This window comes from Genypterus blacodes, unplaced genomic scaffold (assembly GCF_046128005.1).
Source record: "Genypterus blacodes isolate CSIRO-AG114 ecotype Tasmania unplaced genomic scaffold, CSIRO-AGI_Gbla_v1 ptg000258l_1, whole genome shotgun sequence".
NCBI classification, from domain to species: Eukaryota; Metazoa; Chordata; class Actinopteri; order Ophidiiformes; family Ophidiidae; genus Genypterus; species Genypterus blacodes.
In genome coordinates this window covers 827,501-853,193 of record NW_027467051.1, presented here as the reverse complement: position 1 = coordinate 853,193, position 25,693 = coordinate 827,501, and the positions used below count along the sequence as shown (strand labels likewise).

The following is a 25,693-nucleotide window of genomic DNA, read 5'->3' as shown; positions in this document are numbered from 1 at the left end:
ATGTGTCCAGCAGACAGAGCGGACAGAGCGGACGGAGAGGACAGAGCCACAGAGACACGACACAGCCAGAGGGGTCAGACCAGACAAACACACAATAAACACAAAGGCTGACTCAACACACAGGTCGCCGAGCTGTCAGATCACAATCAGCGGCAAACAGTCTTGATGTTTCTCACAGTTCTGTACATGTGTGTGTGTGTGTGTGAGAGTAATGATCAGCGTGGAGTCTGGAGGAGCTGCTAGCTGTCGTCTCTAAGTGCACACACACCACACGTTACTCATCCTAACCTGGGCCCTGTGTTTGTGTGAGAGTGTGGAGCTCCCACACGTCGCTCATATCTGCAGACTGGGACCTCCACTCTACAGGAAAGCATTTGTGAATGAGTTTATGTCATAAACGTCTCAGAGGCTTTAACTTGATTACAGTGGATTTGACTTTACAGCATTTCATCTGTGGTGCTAGATTGAATATATGAAATATAAATCAGTGTGCTGAATATTTATCACCATGGTTTCAAATGGAGGAAGAGGAAAAGTCAGGGCTATTAAATCTGATGTGCAAAAACAAACTGAATACTTTAAAAAGATGTCAGACTGGTTGAGTTTTACAGATTTATCAAAGTTTGTTTTTAGTCCTTTGGCTGTAAGGTGTCTAAAGCCAAACTTAGCACCTCAGGCAGCGGAGAGGAAGTGACATCATCATCCTGACACTGGATCTGATGTCTTCTTCCCTTTATAGAAACACGAGCTCTTCCAAAGTGTCAGATAGTTTTTAAAGAATGTGAGAAACGTCCCCATTTATAAACGTGTCATGTCTCTCACACACACACACACACACACACACACGCACACACACACACACACACACACACACACACACACACAGTGTGAGGAAACAAACAGTTGGCTTCCTGACATCAGATTAACACTTCAGATGACAATGAAGAAGAACGACACCTCCAGGGGCCGAGGGCAGCAAAAAGGCCGCCACTCTACAACCAGGCGATGGAGACTGTATGGGGCTCCACATCCTGTCTGCACATCTTTAACTTAACAGCCTAATGCCATGAAACAGAAAACAGCAATGTGACATTCCACTTCCAGAGTGTTTGTAGACTAAATACAGCCCAGATTGGTAATAAAGGGAAGAATACACTGATATCATTTAGCAGAACCTGCCTTCCTGTTCTGTCCTGATTTGCCATCTGTATCAGGCACGACAAAGCAACACTCATGGATGGAACCTGATGTGGGGTCTCTAAAGTGTAATCATGGGTATGGATTATGGAAATTAAGGAATCCATGACCCTTGTTCTCAGAGTTCAGCTCATACTCATTACTCAACTTCAGAAATGAGAGTTCTTCAGGCTTCTCACTGCTTGTACATTTATTTAGTTCCTCATGAAACTGTGATTAATTAAATAGTATAAAGTCTGTCAGCGTGTTTTAATACAAAATGTCAGTAATCTGCCTTCAGCTCTTGACTCCACACAGCTCTGTTGCTGCTGTGCCACACAAACACACTGATGAAACACAGTAAACACACGGCCCTCTGCACTGAGAGGTCTCCTGCAGTAAAGCTGAACACGGGAGCCAAACACACGGCTGTGCATCTGTTTTCTCTCTCAGTGTGATGGATGTGGGTGGGAGGCATAGACAGGAACTCAGATCCCCCAGAAGACACTTAGAACAACATCCGACCTATCTGGATGATCACTATTCAAGACTTCTGAGAAACTCTTAACTAACGGCAGCTCGGAATGGAAGAAATAAAAAAAAGGGAATGATGGAGACGTGTTGTTGTGTCGTAGCTGCTAAATGTTCAAATCTGATGTAAAATAAACTGAATCCATAAATAAAAGTGCTCCTTAGTGTGATGACAGACAGGAGAGACTGTTTTCTTGGGCACATTCTTCTTCTTCATCATGTCTAAGTGTGTGTGGGCGTGTAGGACATTGTCTGAAGAGTAAAGAGCTCCTTTGTGGTGGACGAGCGCCGCCAACAATGCATGTTGCCGTTGAGAAAGCAGCAGTTTGCACACATACCTGGAACCTCCCCAAGACCGTAACTGCTGCTGTTGGGCTTGAATCGATCCGGCTGCACCTTCATGTTTGGACACAGGACATCTGAGGGGGAGAAGAACAGTGGCTGAGTTAGAGAAGCTACAAGTGAGAGCTCAGGAGTTATGACAACAATTAAAAGGTTTTGAGTCATTCACTTCATGTTTTGACACATTTGTGAGGTCCTGTAATGTCTCAAACTTTCATAAAAACGTTATTTGAGCCTTGAACGCTCTGCACTTAATTGCACAATGTCACTTTTCCAGTAAAGTAAAGACAGTAAAGACTATATGATGCTCAGAAGTGTATTTCCTGCAGACTTGTGACCCAAACTTCTGCTTTGAAATGATGTCATACCTGTAGGAATCTGTCAAATCAGTTTGCACAAGCCTGCGCAGCTCAAGCAACAAAGTTTTAAAATTCCCCTTTATGCAACAAAGAGAACAATTGTTTCCACTGTTTGGGAGCAAATCGATATCGATAAACCTCCAAATTGAATCATGAGCCGAGTAAGAGAAGAGGGGAAAAACCATCAAAGTGAAATCTGAACCTTTGTCTTCAGGGAGCTCAGTGTGGATTAAAGGATCTATTGGTAATATTTTCCCTTTGAGAATGTAATCATGTCTTTATTAATATGTCGTACAATGAAACAGAGATACTTTAGTGATATCTGTGGGCTGATTTAAAGGGTGGGAAGTGTAAAGGATTGGTTTAGGAAGCAGTGATCTCATTGAAATGCCGCCGTGTGTGTGTGTGTGTGTGTGTGTGTGTGTGTGTGTGTGTGTGTGTGTGTGTGTGTGTGCCTGTGTGTGTGTACCAGTCCAGCCACGGGACCGAGAGGTGTGACAGTTTCACATTTCCACACACACATATTTGGGTGGAAGTGATGACAGTGAGAAAGGCAACACCAGCCGGATGAGTTTTTATTGGCAGAAGTGTTTCTATTCGTGTCAAGATTCCAGTTTTACTGCGAACCAATGTGGCTACCAACGGCATCTCAGCTCTGTTTGCTTACAGATCACATATGCTGGTCAAATGTCGTTACTTTGACGCGTAATTCAGACTTTTAAAGCTCTATTAGGTAAGAGTTTCACTTCATAACATAACTGCCATCACTGTGCCAGGTTAAGGAATAACAGCAGCGTAGTAAAGACTTTATTTTCCTGTCCCAACTGTCACTTTGCATTAATATCTGTTCCTATTAAACAACAACAACAGTCCAAGTGCCTTTAAAAAGTGTCAGGACAAAGACTTCTTTAAGCTGGTGTGCATTTGTTCCGGCTCTGCTCTGTTTGTCAGTCTAGACGGAGCGTTCTGCCACGGGAGCGTCCGGGCGGCGTCCCCTTCTGCATGCTCTCTGGTAATTCCACATGAGGCCTTATCTCCATTTCACAGGACTTCATTCGTCCACTGCCTTGTTTGTGTGTCTGTGCCTTGGGACTGAAATTGAAGGTGCCTGTTTTTAAAGTCCTTTTTAAAGTGGTAATGGAAGGTCTTCACGTCGTCATCAGGACGCTTGGGTTGTATTTGTTTATAAGAGCAGCAACAATTACCCGTCCGTGAATGAAGTGAAGTGCGTCAGAGCGTTTTTTAACAGATGGAGCTTTCACAGTAACTCAGATAGCCCAGTTCCTCCCTGGACTTGTGGCCTGAAGCTATAATTTAAAGGAGTGAAAATGGAAGCAGTGTAAAAAAAAAAGAAACATCTCTGACAGACAGGTTCGGCAGCAGAAGCTCTCTCTCACACACACACACACACCACCTCAGGTACACTTAGACACTCGGCTCGACTTATTGGATCAAATCCTTGTTATTCCCATGTTCAGCTATCTGTCAACATGCATCACTGAAAATCTAGATTGAATCCCACACAAACTTTAGTGAGATAAGATCGACACTAAGATGGAAACTATCCTCTCACCTTCCTGCCACTAGGAGGCAGTGTCACCGTCACACTGAGGGAAGTCAAGGGGGGAAGTGAGAGCGTAAACAAAGTGCCACATTGCATTTTGTGAAACAGACATATGAGGGATTTGTGTTTGTGATTTTATCAACAGACACGGAGAGAAGAGAACAGGCAGAGTTTGATTTCCTGCTACGTGTCAGAGGATGAGTTGTTGGAGTATGTGTGTGTGTGTGTGTGAATGTGTGCGCTGTCACAACTCCCCACAAGCTCTGGAATTTACCCATAAAGCCGAGCGTCTAATTAGGCTCCTCATTATGAATCAGAAGTTGAGACTTGCCACACACACACACGTGTGTGTTTGTGCAGGAAGCTTTAAGTGTGTAAGGACGTGATCACACACACACACACGCACACACACACAGGCAGAGCCGCTTCTTTAAGGCAAGTTAAGATGATGTCATACAGATATTGATGGTCCACATGATGAGGTCACTTTTGGTCCCGATGAGGGGTCGCAGTGAGGTCAGATCAGTATGATGTCATGATGTCACGTGTCATGTTGAATACGACCGCACGCTCAAATCAAAGTGATGCAAAATAGAATCATTAAAGAAATAAAGCTCCTTGTTTAACCCTGTAGGTTCAGAGGTGAAAGCCCTGAACGTGGACGTTGAAGCGACTCCACTGGACACACTTGAAACATTAGAGCTATAATTTTCTGAGTGGAAATAACTTGTGTTGCTCAGTGAGCCGGGCGAGCCAGGAGAGCTGACCGCTGATATACTTAGACGCTCGCTGCTGGAGAGTTTGGAGATTACAGAAGGAGAATAATGGATTTCCATCAGACTTCCTCCTTCCCTCAGTTAAACTCTGGCACAGCTCTCTTCTCTTTGCTCTAAATGCTGCTTTATTGCTCCACCCTTGCTTTGGCACACTGGAAACCTGCGGTGTCAAGGAGCAAGGTCAAAGGTCCAGGGCTTTAAAAATGAATCTCCAAAAGTGCAACGTGATCCGTCCTCAAAAAAGCATAAAGGCTTTGAAGAGGATGAGTCAGGGATCTGGACTCTGCCGGTCCCGTCTCTCTGCTCGTTGGGGTCCAGATCAGAGAGAGAGAGAGGAGAGTTTGCCGTTGCTTATCTTTGTGCTTAAAGCGTGTAATCATGTTGTTCACATTTCTGTATTTACTGTTTGTGGCAAAGACTTCAGCCATCTTTTTCTCCTTCCTGTCTGGCTAATTTTAGGCAGGAATTTCAAGCTCTGGAGTGCAAAGCATCCATCTTCTCCCTGAGAACATGCACACATAGGCATGTACACACACTCCTCTGCTTCCTCTCACAGCTACAGGAGAGCTGCTGAGTTTGGTTGATTACTTTAGCTAAATAAAGTGAGATGAAGTCACCGTATTAGATCACTTTGTCGCCCGTATTGAATCAGAACAAGGCGACTTCTCCGTGCTTCCACACCAAAGCAGCAGCAGCGATACCACAGAAATGTTGTGGTTAGGAAAACTGTCATTAAGCAGTCGGCCTCTGCTCCCTTTGTGTACTTTGCAAGCTGTGAAGAAGAAGAAGAAGAAGAAGAAGAAGAAGAAGCCCCGTGCAGCAGGTCTGCAGGGGCGGGGTCTGGTGGTGAGCGTCTCTCCCTCACGTGTGGTTAAAGGTTAAAATAAGAGTCCATATGATTAAGTACAGGTTTTACCGTGTTTGCGTGTGTTTGATGTGAAGGATGAGCCGGCTCCAGGCCTGACTGATGACTTACTCTCACACAGCCTCCTCCTCAGCCGGCCCCGGATCCTGTCGATGGCGTTAAAGTCCGTCACGTGGAAGACGTGAGCGTTCTTGGGCTCCGCCGCGATCTCCTCCAGCTCCACCTTCTGCGCCTCGCCGATGCCCACAGCAAACAGCCTGATCCCGGCCCGGGCGGCTTCCTTCGAGGGCTCCAGAACATAATCCTGACTCCTGCCGTCGGTGAGGAGGATGGCCACCCGTTGAATCCCTCTGGCAGCAGGCCTGGCTCCGTTCCTCTCTGTGAAGATGTTCTGGGTGGTGTAGCTGATGGCGTCCCCCGTCATCGTATTCCCCCCCAGGTAGCGGATGGTGCGGGCCGCCTGCTTGACCTCAGGCAGGGTCCTGTACCGCCCCAGGTTGAACTCGATGGTCGGCCTGTCACTGAAGCGAACCACGGCGACTCTGGTCTTGTCAGGCGCCACGTCGAACGAGTCCACCAGGTTCGCCACCCACTGTCTGATCTTCTCAAAGTTCTCCTTTCCAACACTGGATGAGGTATCCAAGATGAACGCCAGGTCATAGTGCACATTCTTACACCCTGGAGAAGGAGAGGAGTTTAGAACACTATACATCTGTGTGTGTGTGTGTGTGTGTGTGTGTGTGTGATCCTCCTACCTGCCCTCTGAGCCTCCACGCTCTCTCCAGAGAGAGTCAGAGCCAGGATGAATAACACCAGGCTCAGCCTCCATCCCAGTCGTAACTCCATCTCGGCTTTGCTTTGGTTGGGAAATGGTTCAGTTTATTACCACCATCAAGTCGTCCAATCTGTGTGGAGAGAGAGAGGGAGAGAGAGAGAGAGAGAGAGCAGCAGCCACAGAGTTAATAAGGACAGTTAACTCCTAACAGTTGACTCATAATGTCACCGCCATCATAAAAGCCTTTACTCCTTTACATTATAGTTATTAAGACTAAATCTGTCATGTTAGGGCTCCAGAAGTGATTTTGTTCACCAATTAAGATGAAGAATTAAGATATTTGGAGATTTAGATGGAAGGAAATGATGAAACTCAAATTTAAAAAGTTGTTCTAAACAGTTTAGATGTGATATGTTGATGTGTGAGCAGAATGATAAAGGAGAAGCTGCAGCTCAAACAGGAGCTGATGATGATGATGATGGAGTGCAGAGTGGTCCTGTGAGCTGTGTGGACTCTGTGGGAGACGTTAGATCATCCTCACACACTCAAACACACCATTCCTCACTGCAGCAACACAAAAGTCCACACACAGACAAAATTGGAAGGGAACTTGTTCTGCACCAAACTCCTCTCCACCCACCAGACAATAAAAAGAAGAAACACAATGGAGGTCAGAGGAGTTTAGTTTGCTGAGGCTGCGATACAGAAAGGAAACAAAACTCCTACTTATGAATTCCTCTTTGTCCCTTTAATGACTCGTCCTCTATTGTATTTATTTATGAGGGTTAAGCCTGCGTAGCTCTCAACAGAGAGGTGTGATGTAAACACACACTATTCTTACTCCAGCGGCTGTGGGCCTTTCCATTAACATTGCTGTGTGAGCGAGCGCAGCCATAACACGGACTCATCCTGCCTGGAAGGGTCTCATGGCAGGAGCACCAGGGGAGGACGGGGAAACTCTGACTTATGTGCAGCTCGGAGAGCAGGAATACGAGTCTCTGGAGCTGGGAGAACTTCTTTACCATCCGTCACTGAGTGTTTAACTTTATGTTTCCACTGAGTGACTTCCTCCTCACAAGATGGATCCAAACCTACAGGTTCCTATCAGGACCTCACTCCATCATATCTGAATCATTGTGAACACAAAATCAGGCCTGTGTGTGTGTCCTACTAACAGCTGTGATTGACCCCACATCCAGATAGTGATCCAGATGTGGCAGACAGGCGTCACATTTGTGCTGCTGCTGCTGTCACCAAGCACATAAGGTGAAGATCTGATGTGGAAGTAACGGAGGTAAAAGTGTGTGTGTATGTAAAGAAAGTGAGCTCAGAGGGCTTCGGGGCCTTGGTGGAGGCCTGAAGTGTGGGAGTGAGCTCTTGTTGGGGGTCTAAGGTTAAAGGTCAGGGTCACTCTGAGACCTACAGGCCAGTAAATAACTCATCAAGTGTTCAGACATAGAAGTGGAGGCGTAAAGTAAAATGAGACGGTCGTGTTAACGTAAAGATTGGATGATACCAAAGGTTTGTGACCCTCACACTACATCAGAGGGGCGGGACAGTGATATGATGTCCTGGGCCCTAAACAATCAACACTTGTATGTAGAGAGACTTGTTGAGGACTGATTCAGCCTGAATGAACAATCCAAACAGTGATTGGTGGACTGGAGCCTTCAGAATATAAAGGAGGCTTTATTTACTGCTGCTGTGGGTTCCAGATGCATTAGAGCTTATCTGATAGCCTGATATTGGGCTATTTCTGCTTCTTAGCCTCGCTGCCGCTATTAAGCAACAGAATAGACACGCTCACTGAATCACTGTAATCGCCTCAATTACTGCACATTAATAGGAATGAGGGAAAAACTCTGCTTCTGCTGAGTGAAAACGCTTTTTACTCCATTCCTACGCAGAGTCCAACGCATTCTAATGTCTCTCAACATATGTGATTATATTTAAATGTAGATCAAAGCGCTGTGCTGCATTAATTCAGTTTTTACAAGACAACACAGCATCGTTTAAGTTTAGAATCGAGCCGTTTGTCCCTCTGTCAGCGTCTAAAGTCCCCACTTCCTGTCTCTCTACGGTGAACCTGGGACTGCAATCTAGATGTCAATAACAGAAGTGAGGCATTATCATTCCAACGATGTGAAAAGCAGATACAGTTTTCCCATATGGACCTCAGGAGGAAGAGGGAAGAAGAGGTGAGTCCAAATATCTCTTAATCATCTAAACAGGTGAACTTTGACACTTCAGAGCTGCAAAACCTAAATGTGTATTAAGGAGATAAATGCTTATTAGAAAGTCAGGTGTTCTTCCCTCTTACCTGTCTGTCTGCGTCTGCGTCTCACACCTTCACTCAGCACTGCAGCAGCATTGTTCTGTGGCAGTAAATCCCAAATATTCTCCTTTCTTTTAATTTGCCCGCAAAATGGAAATCAAACAAGTTTAATAATCCAGGATGCCAATCCAGTGTTGAGTGTTGTTACAGTGAGAGTGAGGTGAGCAGCAGAGAGCGTGTGGATGGAGCCCTGAGTGGGAGGGAGGACCTGTGAAGGGGAAAGTGTAGGGTTTCACTGGTGGCTTGTGCTGCTTGACTGGGCTGTGCTCTCACATAAAGACAGCTCAACCAATTATAGACCAACTTTCTGGATATTTTGGTCCTTTTTTTTCTTCCTGTACGGTTGCACCCATCTGAAGCGTTGCCCTCAAAGTAAGGCACGGCTTCTCGGCAACCGCCTCGAAGGTCCGGCCTCCTCTGCCACTGCGATAGCCGCAGCGGAGCGGCCCTGGGGCCGGCGGTGGGCCGGGTGGGTCGCCATGGCTTCCAGCAGCCACGCACTTGTGGAGCAGAGCTGTATTTAAGAGCGGGACATGATTACAGAACACTTCAGCCTGTAGCTTTGTGTTAAATGTGTCACAGTAAAGATCTGCACATGTCGCTGTGTTCAAACCTGGCAGAGGGAACAGAAGGACATGATTGAATCCTACATATCAACATTAACTCACCTCAGGACTAGCTCCTCCTTTTCTACCTTTATATTCATTTTATTCTTATTTCTTCACTTCTTATTCTCCTGTTCTTCCTGTGCTGTTGTTCCTGTTGACTCCTTCATGGAGATAACAAAGTGTACCCCTGCTTTAAAAAGCTGTTTATCAATTGAACACACTTCATGGATGAATCATCTCATTCCCCTGCATTTGCCCGAGGTCACAGATTTGCCAGCACCGGTCCGGTTCTTTGTTTTGGTTTGCTTGCTGCAGAACGACTCCCTGTACTTCTGAGCCCGGCTGTAAAGATCTGCTGCAGTCTGATCGACACTGGAGAAGCTGAAGTTTGGCATTGCAAGAGAAACTGAAGGGCAAGTTCTGTCTGGGCTTGTTTGGCCTTGGTGGAGGTATGTGTGTGTGTGTGTGTTAATGAACCTCTCACACTGCAGCTTGTGAAGTTGAGATCCTCCTGCTGGATCAGGACTTCATTGCTGTGTTGTTAAATGGAGATGTTCATGTTTGTCTTTGTCTTCTGAGAGCTTAAAGGTCTTCCAGACTTTGTTTACAATATTTGGCTCTACAAGTACAGCTTAAACTTGATACATTCACATTTACACTGTACACTGATGTCATAATCCTGAGTAAAACAAAAATCTGCAGTCAGATCTCTCTGTCAGATCCTGTTTGTATTTGTATTTAGTTTGATTTCCTTCTTATTTGTCCCTGTTTGCTTTCCTTGCACAGAAATCTGCCAACAAGCCGTCATTTTCTAAAACCCTGTGTGAATATCTGAGTGTCATGGAGGACGTGCACGTTAGCCGTCACATTCTGTCCTATTTACAGTGTCTTTGTAGTCAAGGAAAGAGCAGGCCGGTCTATGTTTAGGCTGAGAGTGACGCGGAGGAGACGCGTGCTGATGATTCAGGGCAGATGCACATTAGGAGCGATGTGTCAGTCTGAGGAAGCGTCTGTCGCCTTGTGTGAGAGGCTAAAGAGCGGAGCAGCATGGTGAACGCATGAAAACCATCTGTCACCTGACTCAAGTCCAGGTCTCAAACCTCCCACAGCTCCTCACAAACTGCAACGTCTGCTCAGACAATATGGTGGATCAATGTTCAGCCTCTTCTCAGCGCTCAGATATTCCACAGCAGATAGAGAAGCAGAGCACAGACTCAAGCCGCCTCTGTGTTCTGCTTTGTTCTGCTGCTGGATGCCACTAGGTCACATTTTGGCAGGAAATCTGTGGAAGTGCTTTAGAAAATGACAGATGTTCTGGCAGTGCAAACAGCTCCCCAACATTTCTGGAGCTCCCTTTGGTCCACAGACCTGAAATGCCCTGAAACACTTTCCTTCTCTGAGTTTGAGCTTTTTACTTTCAGCACGTTTGGTATTGAACATGTTGCTGTGTTGTAATCATAGATGTTTCTACAGAGCTGTCACAGCGCCCCCAGTGGCCATCTGCCACACCAACAAGTGGCCCTTCAAGTTCCACTGGAGGTCCATGCACCACATTTTGAAAACCAATGAGAGAAGGTCATTAATCAATCCAACATTCAACTGATTTCTGTGTTTCTATTATTGTTACTGATTTACTTATTTAAAGGGGAGCAGGAAGTAGACTGCCTCGTCTCCTCCAGTCTTCCTCCTCCCCTCTTCATTTAGCTCTGATCCTTTGGTGATTCATGATTTGGGTTCAATCCCAAAACTCTCAAATGTTTCATTATCTTAGATTAACTGTATTAGACTCACATTTCCTGTGATGTGCCAGCTCTCCTCTCTCTCTCTCTCTCTCTCCCACTTCACCTAATTGAATCAGCTCACACACTGATCTCAGGTCTGGAGATGGGACAGGACTTCATCTCCATATCTCCTCTTATGAGCTGTGCTTCATTATGAATGTATTTTCTACCTTTAGACCCAAAGGGAAGCAGACTGGGCTGTGAGTGAACATGTGATCTGTGTTTGAGGCCGACTCTATGACGGATGTCACCACAAAGAGCTGAGTCTGTTTGTTTATTAAAGGGGATCACACACAGCAGGAAGCCATTTGTCTCAACCATCTGATCTCTAACCTGAGCTTGATTTGTACATCACATGGCTGCATTACATCACTTTAAACTACGGCGTGTAGAAAAATATATCAGTAGATTTGAGTTGCATGTAAAAGCATTTAATGCTCGAGAAAACAGACTTAGCAGCTTTTTAAGATCATTGGTTGCTCATTCTCGTCCCTGCTGGTTGAACTCTTTCCATCATGCTGCAGCTCATTGAACTGAAGGTTGTTTCTGAGGGGACTCTGCTCATTTAAACGTGCTGCAGAAGTTAAAGAAGCCTTGTCTTGTTCTAAGAAGCCTCTTCCTCTCTAACCAGGCTGTAGCGTGTCAGAGGGTCTGCATCCCTTTGCTTTGTGATTAAGGGCTTTTCCTCTTTAATTGCTGGTAAGAAGCACTGAGCTTAACACCAACACCTTCCTCCACCTCCAGCCGGCTTCAGGGTCAGCAGGCTGCATCTCTCAGATTCCAGACTGCGGTCTTCCTGATGCCTCTCCCCGACACTTCCATGTTGCTGAGCGGCTGCGGCGCCTGCTTCTTTTCCGACGCCCTGTCCAGCGTGCAGCTCTGCTCTCTCAGGCTTCTCTCCTGTCGCTGCCCTCTGCCTCCTCTCAGCTTCTCTTCATCTGCAGATAATCCCCTGGTTGACGTGTCTGTGTTGAGCTGATCCTCTTCTACGTGTTGCGCTCTGCTCAGCCTCAGCTTCCTCTTCCCCGCCTCATGCTGGAGCATCCTGGGGTTCGGAGCGGCCGCCTCTCCGCCACACGCGGCCTGAGCTCGGCGGGACAGAGAGGGAGGGGTGGGTTTGTTGCGTACAGGCGCTGGGTTCCCCTCACACACCACCTTGTCCAGGTGCCTGTCTCCACACTGCTCTGTGGGGGCGGAGCCTATCTGGGGCCTTTTCTGTTGAGCTTTGCGTGGCTCAGTGGGAGCAGAGGGGCAGGGGGTTGTTTTGACCGCCGTCTCTCTCATGGCTTTCAGTCTCCTTGGACACGACTCACTGGGTTTCCCGTCCAGCTTACAGGGAAGAGCTTTGACTTCCTGCTGCATAGACTTGATCTTCTGCCTCTGAGCCTCCCTCACCTTCTCTGGAAGCTCCAGCGGGGCGAGCCTCAGAGGCCGGCGCAGTGACAGCTTGTCCCTGTCGCCCTCTGCCTCTAAGTCAGGCCTGGGTGACCTGAGCTTCTGCAAGTCCAACTGCGCCCTGGCCTCTCGGGTCGGCGAGGAGGACGTAAGCCGAGCCAGCGCTTCCTTCCCATGTGTGACTGACAGATGGGGGCCAGGTGTTTTGGAATTGCGGCCATTTTTAGACGCCACTCTGAGGTTTTGACCGTTCAGATGCAACCTGGTATTTTTAACTTGGATGGTCAACATTTCTCCCTGCTGGAAAACAAAACAGAAGAGACAACAGTGACTCACGTGAAGATGAGGACAGGGAGGATTATTGTTATCATTATTATACGGCTTCAGCTACTTTCACTGTTAAAACTAAAAGCTCTTTACCAAAAGTAAAGTTGTGTCATTGCATTGAAAACAGAGACAAGAACATTTACACATCAGCTAGGACCTTTACTGAAACCCTGAAGATAAAACAATTCCATTATTGTACTTTATGATTCTACAGCCTCGTCCATATTTCTTAAAGAATTTACATCCAGGTAAGTATTGAAATATGAGTTCACATAATGCCTGCACCTGAACCTGCTCAGGTCGATGCTGCTTGTTCCATCTCCAATGTTAAGCTGCAGCAAAGCGTTGTTCTGAATGAGCAGCATGTTTGCAATGAGCTGCAGTTACTCACAGGTTTTGCTGTCGCGTCCTGCTGAAGCCTTTGTTGAATCATTTCTCTCACATTCCAATCAAGGCTGCGTTGTTGTGGTCCCTGTGTTTGGTCCCAGCGTTCCCTGACCAAAGGCAGTGACTCTGCTGCTGCTGGAATAGCTTTAAGCAGCCTTAGCGTAATGAAGCAGATTAGGGTCAGCGTGCAGCAGGTGATCTCTAATGATTCTCAGCTTAGCTGCAGCCATATGCACTCATTTTCCATCCTCACTGCAGATTCTTTGGGAACATGAAGGTAATGGTGCATTGCTGCTAAGGTAATGATGTGAGAATCAAATCTGCCAATCTAATTTGTGATCTACCACTAGATGGTGCCAGAGCTCTCCTTTGTGTGTTTGCATCAGCAGAAGCTTTGGCACTTTGCATGTGTGTGCCACTTCATGCAGAACCAACCAGCTGACGAAGAGCACAGAAGGAAGAGAAGCTCCAATAGATCCTACATGTAAACACACACAACAGACACTGTTAATGTGTTGATTTCAGGGGAAAATAAATAACGTAAACAAAGCAAAGCTATTTCAATGAAACTGGTTTGTTTTTGTATTTTCCTATGTTAGGGTTAAGAATGTCTAAATGTCTAAATGACAGGTCGCGTCATGTGACCTGACGGCTGATTGAACAGCTGGTATGACATCACTAATAAGGCTGAGCAGAGATAAGAGATATTCTTGAATGTTTCCCTCCATAGAGCTGAGCAGCAACAGTTCACTCTGTGGAATAATAAAGAAACACAACCTATTAAGAATTCATGCTTTGTATTATAAGTTAGGCTCATAAATCTTTATTAGTACTGTATTAGTATTACTATTAGTGTTATACATCATAGTTATTATAATTAATCTTATTTTACCCTAACCCCATTATTGTTATCATTATGATTATTATTATTAGTATAGGAACATTTTACTGTAAGCGTCTTGCTTTAATCTACTTTCTAATCTGACCACATTACAGATCAAACATATTTTTTGGCATGAGTGGAGGGAACACACAAGTCTTACATTTTGTTTTATTTCTATTTTTATTCAATCTTTATCAGTTTACTTTTTTAACTTCCATATCTGGCATATCTCAAATGTGTTCTTCTCCTCCTCTGTCTCTCATCCTGATGAAATACCTGAATCTACCAGCTGGAGATCAATAGTTGTGTCTTGTCTTGTCCCGTCATGTCCTATCCAGTCCAGTCTAGTCCAGTCTGGTCCCGTCTGGTCTCCCCCCCTGCCCCCACACTGACACACAGGTGTGCAGCTGTAAGCATTGATGCTGGCAGTGCAAAGTATCGGATTTGATTTTGAATTGAATCTGAAGTTTGATGAAGTACAGAGATGAGGTGAGACCAGCTGGACACCAAGCTGCCACATCCATGACTCTACTCAACCTAAATGAGTCACAGAGACAGAGATACACACACACACACAGATTCTGCCAAACTAGAGAAGAATCTGTCTCCTCTGAGGTAACTGAGATATGGATCAGTACGTTATACTCTGATACAACAGAGCAGGACAGTCTGGGAGCTGGGAGCTGGGAACTGGGAGCTGGGAGCTGGGACCTGGGACCTGGGACCTGGGAGCTGGGAGCTGGGACCTGGGGCCTGGGACCTGGGACCTGGGACCTGGGACCTGGGTCTGCAGTCTGAGCTCAATACACTGATTCATTTCTAGAAGATCTCCATCTCTTCCTGTCAGCAGCTTGTTTTAAACCTGAGCTCGGTCTCTCCAGCGTTGGTCTCATTTATCGTATTTAGAGCCGGGCTGTTGCAGCGTCGCCGTGCGATGGATGAGACTCTCGTTAGCATGCAGTTTTGCTTCTGCAGTCGAGCCATATTTCATCCCACAGCCAGATTCAATCATGGTTGAAACTCTCTTCTTGCTCCTGCTTCATTCTCTCGCCTGAGGCCCCAAAGAAGACGGCAGCACATCAACACCTGCTTATTGCCACGCATCATCATATTATTGGGATGGTGGTGCAGACGGTGGTGCTGCAGAACAACTTGGCTGCTTACACGATCATTTAAGATGCGAAATTACAGGCTTAATGTGGAGAGAGGGCCTTTAACACCCCTTCACCACTGTTCTTATTGTGTCGCCCTCTGCCAGCCCTGACGTCCACGCCTGACAGTATAATTACTGAGGTGTGGGAAGGGATAAAAAGGGATGCTGCATGCTCATTCTCCCACCTACTGAACATCCAGCTGCACTGCTTAGGCCATTCGGGGGAGAAGAAGAAGAAGAAAAAGAGGAGGAAGAGGAAGAGGAAGAGGACTGGACTGCAAGCCTCTTTCTGTTCCTGTCAGATTCCCACACACCCACAGGGATGACATACAGCAGCAGCAGTGGAGGATCTGAATGTTCTGGATTAGATGGATCAGGGAGAGGGGATGAGAGTTTGAGGCAGATAGAAATTCCTCTCTGTGTGTTTTAGGAGGCCTTACTGCTGGAATCTGTTCAAGCATTGATCATTAAGCTAATATGAGATTGGTGATAATGTTTATGTAATAGCTGTAATGGTTTGGTTTCTATGTGAGCTTGTTGGTTGAAGGTGTGAGCGAGCTGCAGACGAGGTCATCCTGAGTGGAGCTGGCGGTGCCTCTTGTTTATTACAGTAATTGGCAGTGTTGGAGGTCAAGCTTCTGTTCTCTGTGGTGTCTGGCTCTATTGTCCGCTTCACTTCTGGAAATGAGCTCAATCTGAAACAGCACTTCATTAAATAAATCATGACTTCGTGTTCAGACTCTTTATTCTCTATGAGGAGGTGATTATGTCATCATATCACTCTGACACTCTGACCCTAACCCAGCTGGACTTCATCCACTCTGCATTGACTGATCGGGTCAATGTGGTTCTGCTCTGAGGCTCAGTCAGGACTTCTGTTTGGTTTGGTTGATAGTTTGTGGACCTCCTCTGCCTCATGATCAATCTACAAAGGCCAAAGTGCTCACATTGTTGGATTTGTTGGTTTCCACCTAGAGACACTACAGCAGAGCAGAGACCAGGCCAGTGTGACGTCTGGGAGACAGACAAGGGCCAGACACTAAAGGCCTCAACATCCAACTCTAATATCCTCCTCCACCCCCGTGTCTCCGCCCAATAGAGACGGACGACTCCTTTGTTTCACTGAGACATGGTTGAGACACACAATGGACAATGATCGTCTCTCCCTGCCAGCTATTCAGCTCCACAAAGGCAAGGCTGCAACCAGGAACACACACACACACACACACACACACACACACACACACACACACACACACACACACACACACACACTCCTGTACCTCCTCTCTGCTACCTGAGACCTACACACACCTGTCGTGGGAGCTTGTGCGGACTGACAGATGCAAAAGGCAAATTGACAGAGAGAAACACAAGCACGAATGAAACAGACCAGCAGAGAACTCAGAGTTTCAGAGTGAAGCCTGCCAAGGTATCAAACCACAGCACCGTTTGCCAAAAGCCCTGGAGACACAAAGGCATTCAAACACGAGAAAGAGCAGACAAATGATCTGAATCGCTTATTTTAGTAGAGTGAACTGACTGGAGGGCAAAGCGGGCCTGCACGGACCGGGGAGATCAGCCAGTGAGCATCAGGGTCTGCAGAGGAAGTGAGGCGTGTCTCATAAACACTCATGAATAAACTCTCCTGGGCTTGATTAGAGGGAAGATTCTGCTGGAATTCAGCTTTGAAACAAGAGCCAGAGCCAGAACTTCCTCACTGGCATTCAGAGAGCACAGAGCAGAGTCAGAGTCAGAGTCAGAGTCAGAGTCAGAGTCAGAGTCAGAGTCATCATCCAGCGTCAGTCCAAACACTGCAGCACCATACGGTTGTGTATCGCTGCCATCATTAGGCTTCCTCACATCAAACACCAACAACATGAACATGAACATGAACTTGGCACTGAGCAAGTTAGTAAAGGAACCAAAGCTTTCCTAGCTGCTGATGAATGAGGCTACAGAGCAGGTGGACCTCCTCCATGAGAGCACACTGATGGTAAACAGTACAAGGATCAAGCATATGGTTGTTTTAGAACGTGTCCTAAGATAAATGTATAGGAATTCATATCTGAGAGGAGAAATGTTACGTTATTGCTGCTAAATCCAGATAACCAATGACCTGAGTGAGTGAGAGCCTTCAGAGATACGGAGCCGGAAGAAGAAGCAGAAGAAGAAGAAGACAGAGAGAGTTTCAGAAGGAGGCTCATTGTTTTTATTCCAGTGTGTTATGGCTGCACACAGGCTCTATGACCCAGTGAGTCATCCACACCAAATCATGCACACACACACCAAACAAAAAGGGAAAGGAAAGAAAAATTACAGATGTCAAATGTTCATTTCCCTCTGATCTCTCTTCTCTCTGTGTGTCGAGGCGACGCTGCTTCACTGCACACACACACATCTAAAGTCTAAAGTCCTTTAAAGATGGCAGCTGCTTCACTCTGACGTCTCAGAGGACGGAGAGAATCAATGAGGAAGATGGGGTTTGTTCATGTGACCTAAAGAAGAAGAAGCTATTGCAGAGATCATTCAGGTAGAGAAGATGAGGAACACAAACATGGACAAACAACAAACAGCCTCTCTGTCTGTCTGTCTGTCTGTCTGTCTGTCTGTCTGTCTGTCTGTCTGTCTGTCTGTCTGTCTGTCTGTCAGAGTGTGGTTAGTACACACATTAGTGCAATTTGTGTCTCTTTGTCCTGTCAGAAGGAAACATGGCACTGCTGACACGTAATGGCCGACACACGCAAACTAACCCCACACACAGGAAACACCGCCTGGAAATGTTCAACCAAGGCTTTTATCATTGAGATCCAGATGGAGAGAGAGACAGGCGTTATTGTTTACTGCCACACGGCACAGGGACGTAAAGGGAAGAAAAGTGTGTGTGTGTGTGTGTGTGTGTGTGTGTGTGTGTGTGTGTGTCTGTCAATGTCATCTGTGTCGCACACTAACATTCACTCAGGGGCCATCACTGTGACACCACCACAAACACGTCTGAGTAATGTGTCTGTGTGTGTGTGTGTGTGTGTGTGTGTGGGTGTGTGTGTGTGTGTGTGTGTGTGTGTGTGTGTGTGTGTGTGTGTGTGTGCGTGTTGGGGGAGGATGAAAAATGACTGGACTTTTACTTCACAAAGAGCAAATGACTTCATTTGTTTCCTGCTTCCTCTCAGAAATACATTTTGGCGAATATATTCCACAAAATGACGCCGGGAAAAGTCTGAGGGTGAAAGGGAGAGGAGAGGAAAACAAAATAAACAAAGTGCCACACAGGGACAGAGCCTTGGTGTCTCTGGGTATGGACTGTTTGAGTCTCTGGACCTCTGCAGGGAGGAGGAATCCCACCCATGTCAAAGATAATGAATGTGTTAATTATACTTCAGAAACATGCCAGGGAACACGGCCCGCAGCTCTGGACTCTCTGGACTCTAGACTCTTCTAGACTCTCTCTGGACTCTCTGAACTCCATCACAGTTTGATTCAAGAGTCTAGGCAGCAATGAAATATGATTGAAGACTATTTCACCTCAGTACTTCCATGATAGAAGGATCTGATTCACTCATTTTGGGATGATATGAACTATTCTATGCGGCTAGCGTCATGACAGTTAGCTGTGAGACGCTATTACTGCGACCTCTCTGCCTGGAAACTACACATAGTTCAATGGTTAGGGTTAGAAAGAAAGAAGACAAAAGGATAGAAAAGGAGATGTTGACATGTTGATCCCCTCAGAGATTCATGAGTAAACCTAAACTGAAGTCAAGCCAGTGAGGTTTTCCTAGAACCCAGACCCTGTAGAGTTCCAGAGACCCTCTGAGCTGAGAGGCAGTGGACTTCTGACAGCTCAGGTTAGCATCCAGTGGAGCAATCTCTCCCTGAACAGCAACGAGAAAAACAACTGACAAAATGATGAAAACATAACAGTGTAAATGTTCCAACATGTCAGCTACACACACACACACACACACACACACACACACACACACACACACACACACACACACACACACACACACACACACACACACACACACACACACACACAGGCGTGAGAGCACGAGGGTGATCCTCTGCTTTGGCACAGGGCAGTTACAGAGATAGAGAAGAAGAGTCTGACTGGATTTGTGTTTCTCTTATGAATTGCTTGTGTGGGACTGAGATCTGTGTGTGCGTTATCCACACATGTGTTTAATATGAGCCTGAACCCCCACACACACGTCTGATGAGCACACACAGATCCCCAGCCTCCGTGTCCGTGTGCCTCAGTTACTCAGAAACACTGAGTGCTGTTTCCCCAAGGCACATTTCCTAATGTGGAAAAATACATTTAAGCATCTCAGCCGGTAAAAAGACGCTTTTATTCCAAAAGGATGTTATAAACATAATGTACAGTGTATTTAGATAAGCTGTTAGAGTTCCAGTAAAGAAACAAAGCTTTGATCACGGCTCAATACCATCCGTGATCAATTACTGTTCACCTGCTGGGCCGAGTTCAGGCCTGACAGGAAGAGAAGAGAAGACTTTAAAAGACCAGCATGAGGACCAGGAGTGACATGTATGCTTCTGGAAAGGACCAAGCCAAACTATTGACATATAGAAATGTTGGTTTTAGAGACATACTGACAGATTAGTGAGAGGAGTGAAGCGTTCAGCACAGCCTGACTCAGTAAGGCCTCTGCATACACACACACATAAGGAATGCAAGGTGTGAAATGGAACGCACCCCGGTCCGCAGGAGCACATCTGGATGTATATGGAGCAGATGTACACACACTTCATACAGCACATTAAAGGTTAAACCTGCCACCTTCGCTTTCAATCAGAAGAAACAAAAAGGAGCAATACAAATGTGTATTGATAAAGGAACATCCAGCTGATTGATCTGATCTGATAATAACGCAAACAGAACCCAGATAACAAATAATGCTGTTTAATTGGAATTATGAATGCAAGTTACCCTTCTTATCCAATCACGTGTCCCGATACAGAGATCACATTGTAATGCATAAAAGGGCCCACAGCTCCGCTCTGCACCGAACATACATGTAGAGCTCCTAAACCCTGCCAGAGCGGCATTCAGGCGCTCTGTGACCAGCTTGTTTTCAAAAAAACTCAAACCAAGCCAGCTGTGACTCTGAAGGTGAGACTTCACCCTGGATTGGGCTTTAAAACAGGCCAACGCTTAGATCAAGACCTCCTCCAGGCTCCTCCAGGCCTCCAGACTCTCACATGACGCCTGAAACACACACACACACACACACACACACAGACACACACACACACACAAGCACGCACACGCATACACACACTCACACACTCACACCCAGAGACACAGAACCACATCCAGACACACACACACACACACACACACACACACACGCACACACACACACACACACACAGAGGGCGTGAGATGATGCATCTCAAATGCCTTTCTTGGGTATTTCCCGTGGATCTTGAGTGAGTGAGAGTCTGACATGTGTTCACTAAATCAAGGCCTTCCTTCCTTCCTTCCTTCCTTCCTTCCTTCCTTCCTTCCTGTCGTTCTATCATTGCTTCTAACCTGAGAACAAACGTTATTGTACAGTTTGCTTGCATGGAAAACAACAAAGCAAGTAAAGTCAAACTATCCCCTTAAGAGCTGCTGGCTTTGGCTAAATGTTGGAAATCATATCTGCCGTTAACATATTCATTTCATTGTTAAAGTTATTATGACATCATCTCCCCGTTCCTCACACAAACGCATGCACTTATCTGATAGCCTCAAACACAAAAACCTCTGCTGTCCCTTTACTTCTTCTTCTTCCCGTGCTTTAAACCAAAACTGAAAGGATCAAACTGATGTTATTAAGCTTTTTCTTATCTCACATTAACCCCACTTTCCTGCCTTTGAACAGGTGTGTGTGTCTGTGTATGTGTGTGTGTGTCCTTATGGCTCCAAAGTGCCGCTAAGACACGCCTCCGTGTGTTTATGTCCTCCTGCTCTCCGCCACATAAACACTCTCTCTATTCCAGCTGTTTGGGCCGATATGGAGCTGGTTGAGCCACAGCAGAGTATCAGCACACACAGGCCTCACACACACACACAGGGAGCGTCCCTCCGCTTGGCTCTCTGGGCCGCGGTCATGCATGATTAAGATGCACGCCGCTGCTTTAAGTTCAGTTTAATTGGATTATTAAGTGGAAATTAATTTGCAGGATGATTTTGAGGCTGCAGGTTAGGAAACAAAGCTGCAGCCTCTGATCCTCTGTGCGTCTCCTTCCTCCCTCATGTAGAGGAGCCTCGTGTGCTTTCATTTCTCCTGACTAAGCCGAAAAGTTTGCACCTGATGTCAGGGACCTACCGGGCACACTGAGACCAAACAGGGCCCCAGAACAGAGCAGCTGGTGACTAACAAAGGGCCTAAGGTGTTTAAGGGTTAATCTCTTTATAAGCATGAACTCCCTCAGTGAGAAACGTGTAGACTGACTGAAAGCAGAGACGGCTGGAGGCTAAAACGAGCTGAGAAACCTCAATAACAGCAGAATGATCCTTTAAATTCCAGGACAGACAGGACCTGTAGACAGACAGGGCCTGTAGACAGACAGGGCCTGTAGACAGACAGGACCTTCATCTAGCTGGACCCCCAAAAAAGAGATCAAAGACAAAACAATGGCGACACTCATCAACATCGAAAATGCACATGCTAATATTGGCAAAGATAGTTTGGCGCGGCGTGTGTGTGTGTGTGTGTGTGTGTGTGTGTGTGTGTGTGTGTGTGTGTGTGTGTGTGGTGGAAACACAGAAATACATATCTGCCAAAAGTATGATTGCTTATAGAAAACAATACCTGATGCTGTAGGTCATTGTAAGTTCACCGTCTGCAGTGAGGCGATGGAACAGAACGCTAAGAATAGATACTTCAAGTTAAGTTAAGGTGAAACAGGCATTCTCCCTTTGAAAAATAGCTTTTCCCCCCCAGTGTGCATCATTTGGTCGGTAACCCCGTGAATAAATCAGCTCTGGAAATCTAAAAGGAAGTCTGAGAGTTTGTGTTCAGTGTTTTTGTTGTTTTTTTTCAAATGGAGCAGTTTTGTTTGTTTGAAAAAATAGACATCCATGCTTCATGCTTTACATCCCATCGTGTCCGCGCTCGCTACTCTGGATCGGCTTCTTCCTCTGTGCCCAAGAAAAAGAGTTTATATTACAGATCAACCAAAGAAACGGGAGGAAAAAGTGCTGAAATAAGATTTGGTAAGGAGCAGCATTGGAAATGTTTTGACCTGGTGTAGAAAACATGGAGAGTCAAGTGTGTGTGCGTGTGTGTGTGTGTGTGTGTGGGGAGGAGGCGGGGCGGCGGGCGCTCAGATAGATTTCCTCCTCTTCATGAGCTGGTGATTGTCCGTGAAGCTGTGGAGGCCCGGCGACACCGAGCTGATGGGCGAAGGGAAGAAGCTGTTTTTCAAGGTGCTGGGTGAAATCTCCTCGATCCTGTAGGAGACGGAGTGAAAGTACTGGCTGGGGTTCAGCTGCGAGCTGAAGGAGTTCTGATGGGGGAAGGCACAGCCCAGGCCTCCCATCCCTCCCATCCCTCCTCCCCCAGAGCTGCCAAAGTCATGTGAGTGGTAGTGCATACAGGAGCAGACCGACTGCAGGTCGGTCACCTCCGAGCGGTACGGCTGCTGCTCGCCGCGCCGCCGCCGCCCGCGCTGCAGCGTCTCGTCCTGGATGTGGATGATCATGCTGTTTCGGTTGCCGGCCAGGGAGGCTCGCTCCTCCGCGTCCCGCCGCTCGTCCTCACTGTTCATTGTCAGGAAGCGGAGAACGACCAGGTTGAGGAAAGCCCCGATCACCGTCAGGCCCACCAGGATGTACATGAAGCTAAAGGCCACGTACAGCGGCTTCTTCTGGAGGGCCCGGTTCTTTTGGAGCGCCACAAAGTCCCCAAAGCCGATTGTAGTTAATGTGATGAAGCAGTAATAATAGGACTGGAAGAAACTCCAGTCCTCGTAATGGGAGAAGGCAGCGGCGCCGATGCAAAGCGTGCCGATGCAGGAGAAGAAGCCCACGGTCACCATGTTCTCCATGGAGACGTCGGTGATGCTCATGCCGCAGCACTTCTTGATCCGCTTCAGGAGGTACTTGACAAAAGTGTTCATCCTCTCGCCCAGACTCTGAAACATGACCAGAGTCAAAGGGATTCCTAGGACGGCATAAAACATGCAAAAGGCCTTCCCTGCGTCCGTCCCCGGCGCCGCGTGCCCGTAGCCTGAAAAGAGAGCAGACACAAATTAGTGATGTGGAAAGAGTTAGCAGAACAAACTGTGTGTGCTCGTAAAGAAGCTCAGCCCAGGGCTCCTGTTTACAAGCATGAGCAGGCAGGAAGTGTCCCTGAGAGGCCAGGAGAGGGGTCAGGACGGGGCGTGAGGTGCAGGCGGCGGAGCGGGGACGGCTCCTTCATCTTATTAGGGCTGAGAGATAATGGGGGGGGGAGGGGCAAACAATTAGTCAGAAGTTTCCTGTGAGTGCAGGAGGAGTTAGAGAATGAAGTGAGACAGGAGAGGGAAGGGTGATCATGAAGGAGCCAGGGAAGCTCTTAGCTTAATTAAACTTTATCTTTAGGGCACAAGCTGCTGACTCACACACAGGAAAACTTCAGAATCAACCTGTAGGCTGAACAATACGACTCGTATATTAGATTTATCCTCTCACTGAGCTATGAGGAAACATCCGGATGCTTCCTGCTCCGAGCGCCGACCACAGAAACTAAAGCTGCTCAGAGGTTCAGAGGGAAGAGAGGAGCTCAGGTTGAAGCTGCAGGAGCTGTTAATCCATCCACGCTCATTTGACTCTGTAGTTCATTGCATGTGTGTGTGTGTGTGTGTGTGTAAATAAGCTGCAGCCAACACACACACTCACCCTCAGCTGAACAGGACCTCTCATAAGAACACATCACATTATGGATCAGCTCAATGTTCCAGAGCTCCAGAGCGTCTCACTGTATTGATTCTGTGTTCTGATGTATGGATTTACACACACACACACACACACACACACACACACACACACACACACACACACACACACACACATGCGTAGTTATACATATTTGAACTGTCCTTTGCCCTCAGATTGGTGACATTTAAAGCTCCATATCTGTGTGTTTGTCCTCAGGTAATAATCCATGACCATATAGGAGGAAAGCTTTAGAATGAAACTGGAGAATATGCATCATAAATGTTACATTATGGAGTAAGAACTGTAATGACTACAGCCTGAATGACTTTCCTGAGAGTCAATAGGTTGAAATGCGACACCAAATGTTGAGTTTAGAGTCCCAGCAGCTCATTGAGAGTGAACACGCTCATTCAGACTTCACACTCAGGCCATAAAGAGACGCTCACTGCCACAATCTGATTACATTCAAGCTTTGTTCAGATTTACAGCTGCAGGTAAACATCACAGGCAAGTCTGTGATTACGCAACACCTGTTTGAAGAACAGAGGCACCAAGCTAACTCTGTCTGTCCACACACACACACACACACACACACACACACACACACACACACACACACACACACACACACACACACACACACACCTGGCTGGTTGTCTTAATTGCAGCTCACACAGATGAATCATGTAAATGTAAATGTGAGCAATGCTGCCAGGAATTTATACAAATGTTTCTTTTCTCTAACAGCTGAATGAGCGGAGGCAGGGAGCTGAATGATCTCACTCAGGCAACTTGTGAACGCTGTGGTATGTTTTATAAAGCAGAGGTCGTCTCCACTAAAAGGCCTCAAACATGCATAAACACGGCCCGGCGTCTATCACTTTACTGCCTGCACAAGGAGCCGGAGGATCGGCTGCAGGTCATAAACAGCCGACTCTGTGTGTGTGTGTGTGTGTGTGTGAGCGTGTGTGTGTGTGTGTGTGTGTGTGTGTGTGCGCTCACTGTAATGAGCTGCTTGCATTCCTCCAACAATAAGAGAGCAGAGTGTGCACATCATCTCCACATATGCACAAAGGGACAGACGCTTCTATCAACAAGTGATGAATAATATTATTAAAGATATGAAAACAAAAGCCTCTTCCTGGCGGACTTCTCTCAGGTGAGGAGTGAAGCAGCCGCAGTATGACCTCACTGAGCACCATGCTAATCTATAGAGGGGATATGAGAAGTGGATAGAAAGGCCTCATGGGTGTTCCAGCAGGACTAATGATGCTTCATGCAGAGGAAGATCTGTGCTGCTGCTAGAGGATCAATAAGGCTCAAAGTAAACACATGACGTCATACAGCTAATATGTGTGTGCCATCCCAGTTATCAGAACGTCTCCCGTGCCACATTTGTATTCCGGCCCGGCTTCCTCGCCCCCAAAAGTAGCAAGGTAATTGATATTGATTCTCGTTGCTCAAATTTGTTCCAACAGAGTAATTAGCATATAATGAATTA

General features: G+C 46.6%; 2 protein-coding genes across 4 annotated transcripts in view; both read right to left on the bottom strand.

Annotated features, from left to right (window-relative positions):
- col22a1 (collagen, type XXII, alpha 1) overlaps nucleotides 1–8,921 on the bottom strand; it is a 39,214-nt gene extending 30,293 nt beyond the window's left edge. For all 3 annotated transcript variants that reach the window (XM_076171583.1, XM_076171584.1, XM_076171585.1), the window contains exons 1-4: nucleotides 8,709–8,921; nucleotides 6,369–6,518; nucleotides 5,725–6,291; nucleotides 2,046–2,126 (exon numbers count right to left, since the gene is read on the bottom strand). In XM_076171583.1, coding sequence (XP_076027698.1) covers nucleotides 2,046–2,126; nucleotides 5,725–6,291; nucleotides 6,369–6,459 — 739 coding nt within the window. In that variant the 5' untranslated portion in view covers nucleotides 6,460–6,518; nucleotides 8,709–8,921. The remainder of the gene's footprint in view (nucleotides 1–2,045; nucleotides 2,127–5,724; nucleotides 6,292–6,368; nucleotides 6,519–8,708) is intronic.
- A 13,677-nt stretch (nucleotides 8,922–22,598) lies between these two features.
- kcnk9 (potassium channel, subfamily K, member 9) overlaps nucleotides 22,599–25,693 on the bottom strand; it is a 23,936-nt gene continuing 20,841 nt past the window's right edge. The window contains exon 2 of the mRNA XM_076171572.1: nucleotides 22,599–23,503. Coding sequence (XP_076027687.1) covers nucleotides 22,599–23,503 — 905 coding nt within the window. The remainder of the gene's footprint in view (nucleotides 23,504–25,693) is intronic.